The 13,591-nt window shown below is 39.8% G+C and overlaps 2 protein-coding genes across 5 annotated transcripts in view; both read left to right on the forward strand.

The window, feature by feature from the left end:
* Nucleotides 1-5,977, forward strand: part of PCBD2 (pterin-4 alpha-carbinolamine dehydratase/dimerization cofactor of hepatocyte nuclear factor 1 alpha (TCF1) 2) — a 56,328-nt gene extending 50,351 nt beyond the window's left edge. For all 4 annotated transcript variants that reach the window (XM_005865584.2, XM_014539145.1, XM_014539147.1 and 1 more), the window contains 2 exons: nucleotides 3,681-3,761; nucleotides 4,951-5,977. In XM_005865584.2, the coding sequence (XP_005865646.1) occupies nucleotides 3,681-3,761; nucleotides 4,951-5,046 (177 nt within the window). In that variant the 3' untranslated portion in view covers nucleotides 5,047-5,977. The remainder of the gene's footprint in view (nucleotides 1-3,680; nucleotides 3,762-4,950) is intronic.
* Nucleotides 5,978-7,155: 1,178 nt separating this feature from the next.
* Nucleotides 7,156-13,591, forward strand: part of CATSPER3 (cation channel, sperm associated 3) — a 27,592-nt gene continuing 21,156 nt past the window's right edge. The window contains exons 1-3 of the mRNA XM_014539149.1: nucleotides 7,156-7,733; nucleotides 8,526-8,732; nucleotides 12,694-12,847. Coding sequence (XP_014394635.1) covers nucleotides 8,725-8,732; nucleotides 12,694-12,847 — 162 coding nt within the window. The 5' untranslated portion in view covers nucleotides 7,156-7,733; nucleotides 8,526-8,724. The remainder of the gene's footprint in view (nucleotides 7,734-8,525; nucleotides 8,733-12,693; nucleotides 12,848-13,591) is intronic.

Here is a 13,591-nt window from a genome sequence, read left to right on the forward strand (position 1 = left end):
GATGCCAGACAGTCCAGTTTCTCCTGTATGAGTCTGGGTCCCCAGAGACTCACCTGGAACTGGAGTTCAGAGCAGTCAGGAGCTTGAGACTCCGTCCTGATTGAAAAAGAACCGCGTCCGCAGCTGCCAGCCCTTTCCTCATGCGCCGCATCCTCAGCTGCCAGCCCTTTCCATGTGTGCCGTGTCCTCAACTGCCAGCCCTTTCCACGTGCGCCTCCGTACCTCTGCACTTTACTTCCGCACCTCCTCTGAGTCTCAGTGTGCTTTTCTCTTTTCTTCTAGTTGTAGAATTTCCACTCAGCCAGCCTTCCTGTGGTTCTGGATGATGTCCGTTTTGTCTTTTAGTTGTATTTTTGAAGTGGTTGTGCGAGGCAGCAATTTCCGGTATTTACCTATGCCGCCATCTTGGTTTCTCTCCCAGTAAATGTTCATCATAGTGTTACCCTACAGTATATTATCTATTGTCAGGTATATGTGTATCAATCTCTAGTCCTGGCACATGGAAAAAGGAAAGGGCTATTCTTCTGGGAGACAGCAACTGGAATCTTAGATTCTCAGGGCTTGGGAAGGCTTGTCATCCATCATTATGTTTTGTTAAGTTCGGCCAGAAGCAGCAGTGGTAGCAGTATGTGCCATTATTGACCTTTTACTCTGTGCCTAGTGCTGTGCCAAGTGCATTGATATCCCCTGTCTTATTTTTTGTTAGAATGATAACATGAACTTTTTAAAAAAATTAATTGTTTTATTGATTAAGTTATTACATATGTGTCCTTATCCCCACATTCCCCCCCTATCCCCCCCCCCACTCAGATAACATGAGCTTTTTATTATTATCCCCATTTTACTGATGAGAAAACTAAGGCTTAGAGGTAAATTGTATGGCAGTTAAGTAGTAGAGTTGGGATTTGAATCCAGAACTCACTAGCTCAAAAGCACATATCCTTAATGACTATATTACTGTCTCTCAGAGGTGGTTAATCTTATAAGTATTCTAAAGCTAAACACATTGTTTGCGGGTAGTTTTTATCGCTCGCTAATAGGTGGCGGGTGGCGTGGGCCATTTTTGCTAATTTTTTGCGCAAATGGCAACGTTCAGTAAAATTACGATAACTTTAGTTTACGTATTTATACGTTACCCGCATTCTACCGCTAGTCTATAAAAAAACGTATTAATACGTGTCCCGCGCTCTACTTACTACAAGTCAACGTAAAACGTATAAATACGTTTCCCGCATACAATGTGTAAACAAGAATAAGGCATTATAGACAAACAGTAAAAATTCTCATGCATCATTTAATACAAGTTAACTCTGTGTTTGAATAATTAAAACTGACTTTCACATTTGACTTGTCCCTTCCCCTCACATAGTCTAGAAAATCAGATTACAGTATTCTTCTTTATTTGTGGACAATACATTCCAGGACCTCTGTGGATGCCTAAAACTGTAGATAGTACTGAACCATATATATATAATGTTTTTCCTATACATACATACCTCTGATAAAGTTTAATTTATAAGTTAGGCACAGTAAGAGATTAACAGCAATAACTAATAATAAAATAGAACAATTATAACAATCCTATATAATAAGAGCCTAATATGCAAATTGACTGAATGGCAGAACGACTGGCAGAACAACCGGTCGCTATGATGTGCACTGACCACCAAGGGGCAGATGCTCAATGTAGGGGCTCCCCCCAGCCCACAGGCGCCAGGCCAGCCAAGGTGGGTGCTAGTGGGGGTTCGGGATTGCCCCACTGGTCACCTCGCCGAGGGGGGTGACCGGCAGCGGTGGTGAGGGGGTGGGGCCGGCAAGCAGGCAGTGCCAGACTGGCCAAGGCGGGTGCCAGCGGGGGCCCGCCAGATCACCCTGCTGTCGCCTCACAGATTGGCCTTTAGGGACCCTACCCGTGCACGAATTTTGTGTACCAGGCCTCTAGTATATTATAATAAAAGTTATGTGACTGTGGTCTCTTTCTCTTTGATGACTGGTCTGATAACCGAGACAGCTACTAAGTGACTAATGGGCGGGTAGTGTATACAGTGTAGATATGCTGGACAAAGGAATGATTCATGTCCTGGGCAGGATGAGGGGGACAATGCAAGGTTTCATCACACTACTGAGAACAGTGCACAATTTAAAACTTATGAATTGTTTATTTCTGTAATTTTCCATTTAATATTTTCAGACCGTGGTTGACCGCTGTAATTGAAACCATGGAAAGCGAAACTGTGCATGGGGTGGGGAGAACTGTTGCAATGAGAAGGGGTAGAGAGGAAATAGTGCTTTCCCACTGATAATTCCATACTTGGTTAAGTGGATTTTGCTTGAATTTCCTTCCTTTAGGCCTTAAATGTCAAAATGGAAATTTATCCTGAATAAAGTGACTTCTGAGATAGGAACTATTATGAATGAAATTATTTAAAATGGCATCTTCCATATTTCTCACTTTTAACTTGGAAATGCGCTCTTTTGTTTTTTGGTGATCCAAAAACAGCGCAACTAACATCAGATTGGTTTTTCTGGATGGGTAATGAAGTTAAATATTTATTTCTGTGGCTGTAATGGGGACTGCTCTGTGAATTCCACTGTACCTTAGTGATTAATGTGACCTTACCTGAGTCTTACCAAGTATTTTTGCCTTCTGGGCACAATAGAGACAGACTCTCCTATTGTTTGCAATTCACCTCATAAAAATTTGAAAGCAGGAAAAAAAGTTTTTTCCCCTCTCAGGACAAGTTTGCATTCTGCTTTTTTAAAAAAATATGTATATTTTTTCATTGATTTTAGAGAGGAGGGAAGAGAGAAAGAGGGATAGAAACATCAATGATGAGAGAGAATCATTGATTGGCTGCCTCCACACGCCCCACACTGGGGATCAAGTCCACAACCCAGGCATGTGCTCTATCTGGGAATTGAACCATGACCTTCTGGTTCATAGGTCGTTGCTCAACCACTGAGCCATGCTGGCCCGGGCTGCCTTCTGCTTTTTAAAATTAAGTTTGCACTTTCCCTGTGGTATGAAGACAGAGCCCTCCGCCTGTGGGCTCTGCCAAAAGCTGGGGCACTTTCTGCTTGAATTGCCAATGCTGGGCAGCGGCAAGAAGACCCCAGCAGGCAAGCCAAACTTTTGTTTCATTCTGGATGTCAATAAAAAGAGTTTCACCCCCTCCTGACCTGCCTGAGAGACAGAATAGGGAAGTTGTTCATTTCTGTCAGTGCTTTGGGTTTAAGACACACTCAAAAGACATTCTTCCATAGTCCTGAGGTTGATACCTTGTTAACAGCCCAGTCACTAAAAACAGAAGAGCAGTGCTGCCAGAAAAGTGGCTCCTAAGAGTTGGGGTCCAGGGCACTGGTTAAAGGGAAATTATTCCCGGGCTATTTTGGAGAGTCTAGTCCTGAGGACAATTAAACAGTCCAGACAGGTCACTGGGTGAGACCAATTTCCTGCTTTGTTTATTTGAGCCTGATTGTTTTCACCATTGAGCAGCAGGTCATGGTCCTGCTACACCGTTACCCAGCTCTGCGGAGAGCAGTCCCGTTTGTATTTGGTTTCTCCAGGCTTCCCTCAGGACCCTAGCCGTGTCTTTATCTGGTTGGATTGCTCTGGGGTCTCTCTCAGGTCCAGGGCAGAGGGCAGTGCCAGTAATCACTTTCGACTTCTTCTTATGCAGGCCTTTGGCTTTATGTCTCGAGTTGCTCTACAAGCAGAGAAGATGAATCATCACCCGGAATGGTTCAATGCCTATAACAAGGTAATGAAATTGCCTTATTTTGGGATCACCTGAATTATGGAGTTTAGGAAACCTCTTTCTTCCTTGTCATCCTGTACAGCTAAATGTCATTGTGTTTAGGAAAGTATTCTTTTTTTTTTCTCTCTCAGAACCCCTGTGTATTATTGCAATTTAGTAACAAATTTTCAGATCTGCTCAAGAGAACCGTGACTAAGCCCTTTATTTTCATGTTTGTCTTCTGTTGAAACTAATATGAAAGTTGGGCCATATTAGGCTCCTGAATTAAACTTGAATATCAGCCATGCAGATAAAATGTTAAACCCTATTAAGGTAAATTATTGAAAAAAATCGGAAGTAAATATCTCGAGGTAAATTTGCTCAAAAGCTGTTCTTTAAATAATAACTTTATTAAATGCTGTTTCTGCAGTGGGAACTGACCTTCTTAAGACAAACAGCAGACTGAAAAGATTTCATCAATTAATTTTAAAGGGGCATAGTGAGAAGAATACCCCTCAAAAAGTGTCCTTGCCTATGGTCATACCATTTAGAATTTATCTAGTTTTTTCTGGGGTTCTTTTTTCTCTTTGAAAGTCCTCTTTGAATAAAGAGAAAATTTCATATTTTTGTGATTTATTGGAATAATTCAGAGCATGTAGGTATCAGGATAAACTTTTCTTTCACAGTTGCCTCTCCTTGCCCATAACTTTGCTTTTGCCTTTTAATTGATTTGCAAAGAAGCAAGAGTCTATTCTTTCATCCCACACCCACCTCACTTTCCTAATTTGGAAATGGGCCTTTTTAATGTTGCAAAGATATTACCTTTGATAGCTTGGTTTTTCTCAACGTCCTGAAAATAGTGGGTATAATTAAAGTAATGGGAGTTCAAATGAAATCTCAGTCTCTCTCTCTCTCTCTCTCTCTCTCTCTCTTTTTTTCAAGAGACAAAATTTGAGATTCTGGCAGCTGAATTGCCCTTCGTATGAGAGAACCTTTTCATCCCTGGGCAGCTGCTGGGGCCAGCCTGAAGCTGACTGTGCCCCTGGAGTTTACTGGGTTTTGGAAATGTCCTATTTATTCATGTTTTCTAAATAATTTACTCTGACCAGTTCTTAAATATGAATGTTGCATAATAGATTGATTTCTGAACCACGAAAGCAGTATACCACAAATCGCAGGTCAGGGTTTTAAAAACTGCTTCTTTCTTTCTTAGGTCCAGATAACTCTCACCTCGCATGACTGTGGTCAACTGACCAAAAGAGACGTGAAACTGGCCAAGTTTATTGAAAAAGCAGCTGCTTCTTTGTGATTTCTTTCAAAATGCTTGTAAAATCTTATACACATCTTAGGTGTAATGTACTTTGAACAAATTAAGCTGAAAATTCAGTTCACCTTTCTACCACATTTTGTAAAATCAGTGCTTAAATACAAAATGACTTAAATTTGAGCCTGAGGTATTTTTCATTATATCTAAGTCACATATATAAGGCATACCAACCGAGGTAGTTGTATTAATAATACAGTATTGAAAAAGAGAAGTAGCATTTTTAAAGACCAGAAATTGGGATGGAGGAGCATTCACACATTTTATAACCTGGAAATTCAAGTGATTATGTTGACTTTACAAATGCATTGTGTTAGAGAATAGTTGTAAGGTAGAAAAAGAATGATAAGCTCTGTAGGTAAAGGGTTGTAACCATCTGTAACAATTCTTATGAAGTTAAAATTGATTCTTTAGCTGCTGTTATTAATTAGATTTACAAAGTCACAAAAATTGGGTGAGCTGTCTTGTATTTTATTCTTACTTTTCAGGCAGGCAGTTGAAGGAAGAGGACAAGTGTTTCGTCCATAGCTTCCAGAACCTCTGACCTCTGAACTGAAGGTTCATAGCCGTTGAGCTAGAAACTACTTGGGTATTATCCAGTAATGAACTCTATTTACTCCTTGTTTTACTGACAGGAGTAAACTGGAATATAAAGTAATCTATTATTTAAAAATTGCAATAAGCATTCTTTGAAGGAACTCAGAAATGTACTTATTAATGAGCTTAGAATGTAGATTAAAAGAATGTATACATATATATTCATCCAAGGAACACGTGTTAATCTTTCAAAGCATTATTGTGGGAGGATTTAATAGGAATCATCTTTGAAACCCACCTCACTTTAGAGGCCAGAAAATTCACTCTGCATTACAACAAGCAAACCTTCCCCTCCCCACCCTTCCCCAGCCTCCAATTTGAGAAACTCAATAGGAACATAACAAGGAGGCTGAGCTCTCTGAAGCTAATTCCTGGCTGGTTCTGTTGGCCCAGGAGAGGCAGGTACAGTTTGCCCTGTGGATATGGAGTGTGCAAGGAGGGGAGAAAAAGGCCACCCAGACTCTGTGCTGCCGGGGACCCAGAGCCTGGGTGCTAGAACTTATGCTTCTTAAAATTCTTTTAGAAGAAAAGGCAAAGCTGTGTTTTTATAAACTCTTATTTATAGATTTTGAGGAACTTTTATGTTTTATTACCAAATATTTTAGTTCAGTACTTCATTTTTTTTTACATGAGTTTTTAAACATGAAAAAATATTTTAAGAGTGAATAATACTGCCTAATATATGGTGATGGGAGAAGATTTGACTTTGGGTCAAATCTTTGGGTGGTGGGCACGCAATGCAGTATATAGAACTTGTAACATAGAAACCCACACCTGAAACCTATATGACTGTATTAACCAATGTTACCCCAATAAATTTAATTTTTAAAAAGTGAATAGTAAATTGAACCCTTATGTACTGATCAGGTAGATTTAGCAATTACCAATATTTTGCCCCAGATACTTCATATAATCCCTCATTTCCTTCTTCTTTGCTAAAGTATTTCCCTGATAGCATTTCATTTTACCCCCACATCCTTCAGTAAATATCTCTAGAAAATAGGGTAATTTTCTTGTATTAACCAGAATGCCATTATCACACCTAACAATAAACCATGATTTCTTGGTATTACCTAATACCCGGGCAAAATCAATTGCCCTGAAGGTAAAAAATGTGGTTGGACAGTAATTTTGTTCTAATCAGGATCCACATCAAGTCCAGCCACCACATCTGGTTGTGTTTTCTTAATCTTTCAATCTAGAGCAGTGGTTCTCAACCTTCCTAATGCCGCAACCCTTTAATACAGTTCCTCATGTTGTGGTGACCCCCAACCATAAAATTATTTTCGTTGCTACTTCATAACTGTAATTTTGCTACTGTTATGAATCGTAATGTAAATATCTGATATGCAGGATGAATTTTCATTGTTACAAATTGAACATAATTAAAGCATAGTGATTAATCACAAAAACAATATGTAATTATATATGTGTTTTCCGATGGTCTTAGGCGACCCCTGTGAAAGGGTCGTTCAATCCCCAAAGGGATCGCGACCCACAGGTTGAGAACCGCTGATCTAGAGCAAGCAAATTCCCCTCTGTTTTCCCCTCCCCCCTTCCCCATGTCATTGACTATTGCAAAAACGGGGTCAGGGATCCTGTAGAATATTCCACCTTCTGGATTTGTTTGTTCTCTTGTGCTATAATTTAACTTGTTTCACTGTACCCTGAATGGAAACCTTTTCCTATTTTAAATGTAAGTCTGAGAGGCTAAACTCAGTGGCTGTTAATATACACCTATATAGCACACTAGAGAAAGCAGGATATGGCTCATAATTGCAATGGTGAAGACCTGAGAATGCAGCTACTAATTAGCATGTACATGGAGGATTGACATAAGGTTCATGTTAAGGGTGTCACATCTGCTTGAACTCACAAACTTATACTATAGAGAATCAAAGGTCCTATACTAAGTTTATGGAAATACTCATTGTGGTAAATTGTAACAGAATGAATCCCCAGAATTGCTTCAAGTAACTGACATTTCAACTTGAAAGGACATTGCCAAGGTTGGAGGCCCTCAAGTTTCCTTCTGTTCCAAATCTTTGTGTGATGGCACTGGTGTCTGTGATGTGGTAAGTTTTGGTTTTCTTCCATTTTCTTTCTAAATGATCACTAGAGTAGAGAAGAGTTAAATAGATATGACCAATGACCCCTTCAATGTAACAAACCAGGGCCAGCCCGAAATGAAAGTTCTTTTCATAATGGTTACTTTCTGACATTAAAAATATTTAGGAAATATTTGGATACATAGACTAGACATGGTTTTTATGTCTTTGTTCTAGACAAAAAGCAGCAGCATGTATATTTTTTAACACAAGCCTGAACTTTTATTAAAGTACTAGAGGCCTGGTGCATGAAATTCATGCACAGGGGAAGGGGGGTTTTTCAGCCCAGACTGTGCCCTCTCGCATTCCGGGACCCCTCGCTCCTTACCGCTCACCTGCCTGCTGCTCCTTATTGCTCAGCTTGATTAGCGCTGCCGTGGAGGTGGGAGAGGCTCCTGCCACCACTGCTGCACTCACCAGCCGTGAGCCTGGGTTCTGGCTGAGTGGTGCTCTCTGTGGGAGTGCACTGATCACCGGGGGCAGCTTCTGTGTTGAGTGTTTGCCCCCTGGTGGTCAGTGCGCATCATAGTGACCGGTTGTTCTGCTGTTCATTCCGCCTTTTGGTCGATTTGCTTAGTAGGGTTATATTATATAGGATTGGGGCTACTAGTGTTGGTATGAAGCAGTCTTTATACTGTCTAATTTAGCAATCAAAAATATACTGGTTGAACTCTGTAACTTCCAGTTTTGTAAAATTTCCTATAGAGCAGCAAGAGCTGAAATAGAGCTTGACTTTAATATGTGAGATTTGTGTTTCAGTGGCAGATACTGGGACGAGTAAAGGAATGACTCTTGGCCAAAAGACTTGAGTCACCAAGCTGCCATGCCTGCTAACTGCTGACTTTCCCTGCTGTGTGCAGCTGAGGTGGTGCTGCCCAAGTCCGGCAGAGTGTGAGTTGCCGCTGAAGGGCAGAAGAGGCCCTCCTTTGGCTTCTCATCCCAGGATGCCCACGTGTCCATGAGAAGGTCTGGGTGATTTCAGTGAACCCAGAGAAGCTTGTCACCTCTGACTCCATTCACCAGCTGGAGTTCCATTCCCAGGTGACATGTCTTCATCAGTGACTTCAGAGCCACATTTAGCTGTGGATGCCGAGGAAATCCCTCAGCAGAGATTTTCTGATGGAAGCAGTGCACTAAGGACAACTGGGCCCTCCTCTGCTACTCTCAGAGGACCATCATTCCTCACCCCTCCAGGCATCATGAAGAATTCTTTACATTCTTATTCTCTTCTTCATTTCTCCATGGCTCTGGTGCTGAAAAAAGGAAGACATAAAAGTGTACAGCTGGGGTTCCTGGAGATGGAATTCCACTATGCTCAGCTACTTGAGTGAGCCTAGGATCTCTGGTGCCATTCATTTGTATATTCATATAGCACACACTCACTGAGGGCCTTCTATATGCCCCCAAAGGGATTTGACACATTGATGTATTGGGGCAGGTGGAGACAGACCTGATTCAGTCTCTATCTGAACAACTGCTCTAGGAATCCACTCTGGGGATGTTAGGCTGGAGCCCAGAAGGCATTAGGGGGGCATATGACCAAAGGAGGCAATAAGAGGTATAGAAGGAGCTGATTCCTGAGGGAGAGAGTGTCAATTGAAAAGATGAGACTAAAGTTTGAATCTTGGGACATTAATCAAAGTGAGTCTTAAAACTTGATTGTTGATGATTTTTTATTGTTTTGTTCATCTTCACCTAAGGATATTTTTTCACTGATCTTTTAGAGTGTAAAAGAGAGGGAAAGGCAGAGAGAAACATTGATGTGAGAGAAACACATTGATTGGTTGCCTCCCGCACATGCTCCAACCAGTGCCCGGACAAGGTACATGACCATGACTGGAATTGAACCCGGGACCCTTTGGTCTGCAGGCTGATGCTCTATTCACTGAGCCAAACTGACTAGGGCTGACTGTTGATGATTTTAAGTGGAAAAATTGAGTAAATAGGATGTTATTACCCAGTTTAGTATATGGGTTGCCTACAAGAGTACTTTTCTACAAGGAATGGTCATATACATTGTTTTAGAACACCTGGGACAGCGGAGGTGGTGGGTGGTCACCTCCTTTTCTTGTGGCCCAAGAACTTAGGTTTCCAGGAATTTGACTAATTGAGCCACTGAAGATTTAATACAACAGGGCTACCCAGATCCCTTTGTCTTGATTTGTTTTAAAAACCAAAGACGATAGGAGAAGGCAAGCAAGGGAAATATATTAATCCCAAGAATTGAACAGAGCAAAAAATTCTGTTGCTCTTGTACCTAAAACATCTCCCCATGGGCTCATCCCTTACACTCTAGTCTAAGTGGTTCATATGTGTACATTCCATGCCCCCACTTAGCATCTGTTTCTTATGTTCTAGCTCCAAACCTATCAAAACCTTTCCTTGCCCTTCCAGGTGTTTCCAGTGCTGTGCACTTGCTCTTAGAACCCCTTGCTTTCCACTCTTCTATAACCCCTACTTATTGGAACATAGTACTAAGGACCTTAGTCTGTCAGATCAGAGTACTTGGTGAAGAAGAAGAGGTTTTCATCTGGCCTATCTCCAGCTCCCAGTTTTAGCCCGGAACTTCACAGTTGCAGTGTGCTCACAACTGTTTTTGCTGAACTGAGGTGCACAGTCTCCTTGGGAAGAGAGGATCTGTGCATAGATCGGCTGGGGAGCTTGCCCCGGCAGGGGCCTGTGGACTAGTCATGTATTAGAATGCCCAAGAATGACCTCATAAAGCAAAGATTCTCCTCGTGGATCCTTCTCTGAGGTCTCTGGAATCTAGATGCCGAGGAAATCCCTAAGCAGAGATTTCCTGTTAGACGACAAAAGCGAGGAATAAAAATTGAACATTGGGAAAATGTCTCGACGTTTATATCATCATATCCGCCCAAGGATCATTCCCAGTACCCTGTTGGATAATGCATCGATGTTCTGGGAAAGACTCAGGACATTTCAGTAAATATTCTCTATTTCTATTGCTTATTAAGAAATGTGCAATAGCAGTGGTAGCAGGGTGCCAGTGCTCTCAGCCTTTCCCCACAGGCACTCATCCATTTCTTAGATTGAGATGCACGTCCTCGATAACCTGGTTTCTCTGGTGAGGTTTTATGAAGGCTCAGCCAAACATTTTACTTCTTTGGCTTTAGTATCACGACTGGCTGGTTGAGTCAAATATTCAGTCATGCTCTTATTTGGCCTGTAGACTGAATGAGTAGTTTGACTTCATTTTGTCTTTTTTTTGTTAACTACTGTGTTAGATAATTTGAATGCCTTTTTTTTTTTTTGGATAATTGACCCTATCTCAAATCAGATAAATTGAATATCTTGTTTTTATACAATATAAAAGTATATACATTCTGTATTTTTTTTTTACTGTGTGAGAATGTGTTCATTTGTTATATATAATGAAAAAAAAGTTATATTCTTAGAGAAAAATTGCAAAGCACAGGTAAATATAAACAAACAGGAATAAGAATCACCTCCAACCTCACCACTATCAACATTTTGGCATATTTCCTGCCAAGTTTTCTTCTACTCATTTTTGTACAGTTGTGATAATTTTGAGTAGAGAATTTCATATCTTATTTTGTTTTCGTGTTAAATTTTTTTTTTATTGATTTGAGAGAGAGAGAGAGAGAGAGAGATGGAATCGACTTGTTGTTTTACTTATTTATGCATTCATTGGTTGATTCTTGTATGTGCCCTGACCGGGGATCAAACCTGCAACCTTGGTGTATTGGGACAACACTCTAACCAATTGAGCTACCCAGCAAGGGCTGTCTTTGTGTTTTGCTACCCAATGGATCATAAACATTTTTCTAAACCATGAAAAATGGATAGACATATTTTAGTATCTGTATAATATTCCCTGAGATGGATGTGCTATAATTTACTTAACCAGTCCTTTTTGTTAGACTTTTAAATCATTTCTAAGTTCTCACTACTGTAAATAATGCTGGGATAAACACACGTGGCCCACGTCACTGTTTGTATTCTTTTGTCAGATTGTATTCTTTTGGGGTAGATTTCTTGGGTCAGAGGATAGGAACAGTTCTAAGGCTTTTCAGAAAAGTATGAATTTACATTTCCCCTGGCAGTTTATGAGAATGCTCCAACACACTATACTTTTGCCAGCATTAAATATTATCATGTTTAAGACTTTGCTAATTTTATAAACAAAAAGAATGGTTTTACTTATTTTCCATCTCCCTGATTAGTAGTGCTGCTGAACATTTTGGGGAAAGTTCATTGGCATTTGTATTTTCATTGATTTGTAGGTACCGGTCTGGGTGATTATTTGATTATTACCTGTTTTCCTTACTAGACCGACAGTATTTAGTTTTGCTCATTTTATACCTCCAGTGCCCACTGTAATGTCTGGCATGTAGTAGGAACTCAATAAAAATTTGTCAGATGAGTAAATAATGATGATGCTTTGTTTGTTTGAGAAGGAGTGGTTACTATTCTGTTTCAGAGGTCCAGAGAGAAAGAACTGAGAAACTGAATGAGGATAGTAATCATCATACATATTTCAGTGGACATTCAGTCAGTATTTCATTGCAAATTTTAAAGTATATATAAACTTATATTCACAGAAGGGGGAAAGCAGAATCTAGTCCAGTGATGGCGAACCTTTTGAGCTCGGCGTGCCAGCATTTTGAAAAACCCTAACTTAACTCTGGTGCCGTGTCACATATAGAAATTTTTTGATATTTGCAATCATAGTAAAACAAAGACTTATATTTTTGATATTTATTTTATATATTTAAATGCCATTTAACAAAGAAAAATCAACCAAAAAAATGAGTTCGTGTGTCACCTCTGACACGTGTGTCATAGGTTCACCATCACTGCTCTAGTCCCTACAAAAAGCTATTTATTATTTGGGGATCTTGCTGTGTTGTGAGATAATCATACCTCTTATTCAACTTTTTGACAGGAGGAAAGATACTCAATGTCAGGCATTTGTGAAGAGAGTCATAACGAGTAATCTGTTTAAGATAATTATGATTAGCACCATCTCAATTAATGCCTTTTTGGTGGTCTTATGGACCGATTATAAAACAAGATACAGGTTTTTCAGAGTTTTTGAGGTAAGCAGACCAAATGATCCTTTTTTTCTATTTCACCTGTTTTAATTCTGAAAATGTTATACAGTTTTTAAGGTATTTTGTTCAAGAAAATTTTCTGTAGAAAAATTCTAAGGGCTTTTAAAATATGCTCTAAAATCTAGGAAGATGGTGACAGTGGTGCCATGGTTTTTTAATTTCCCTGAATCCCCTCTTAGAAAAGATAGAGTAACCAAATAGCAAAAGCAAAAACCCATGGGCAGCATTTGCATCAAAACTAGTTAACAAGGTATCCTTACAAAGAGCCACAATTGTATAGTATTAGCCTTGGTGGCAGAGGAAGCAGTAAGAAGCAACTTGTCACATACAGGGAATCTTCAATGAGATTAGTAACTGAATTCTCAGAAACTCTGGAGGTCAGAAGGCAATGAAATGACATATTTAAAATACTGCAGGAAAAATATTGTCAATTAAGAATTTTATATCCATATATAAAATTAACACCCAGAAGTCTATGGCTTTTCTATACACCAATAATGAACTCACAGAAAGACAAATTAAAAAAGCAATCCAATTTACTATTACAACAAAAAAATTAAGATACCTAGGAATAAACTTAACCAAGGAGATAAAGGACCTGTACTCAGAAAATTTCAGAATGCTGAAAAAAGAGATAGAGGAAGACATGAACAAATGGAAGAATATACTATGTTCATGGATTGGTAGAATCAACATCATTAAAATGTCCATACTACCCAAAGCAATCTA

The sequence above is a fragment of the Myotis brandtii genome, unplaced genomic scaffold, assembly GCF_000412655.1.
Source record: "Myotis brandtii unplaced genomic scaffold, ASM41265v1 scaffold208, whole genome shotgun sequence".
Taxonomy (NCBI): Eukaryota; Metazoa; Chordata; class Mammalia; order Chiroptera; family Vespertilionidae; genus Myotis; species Myotis brandtii.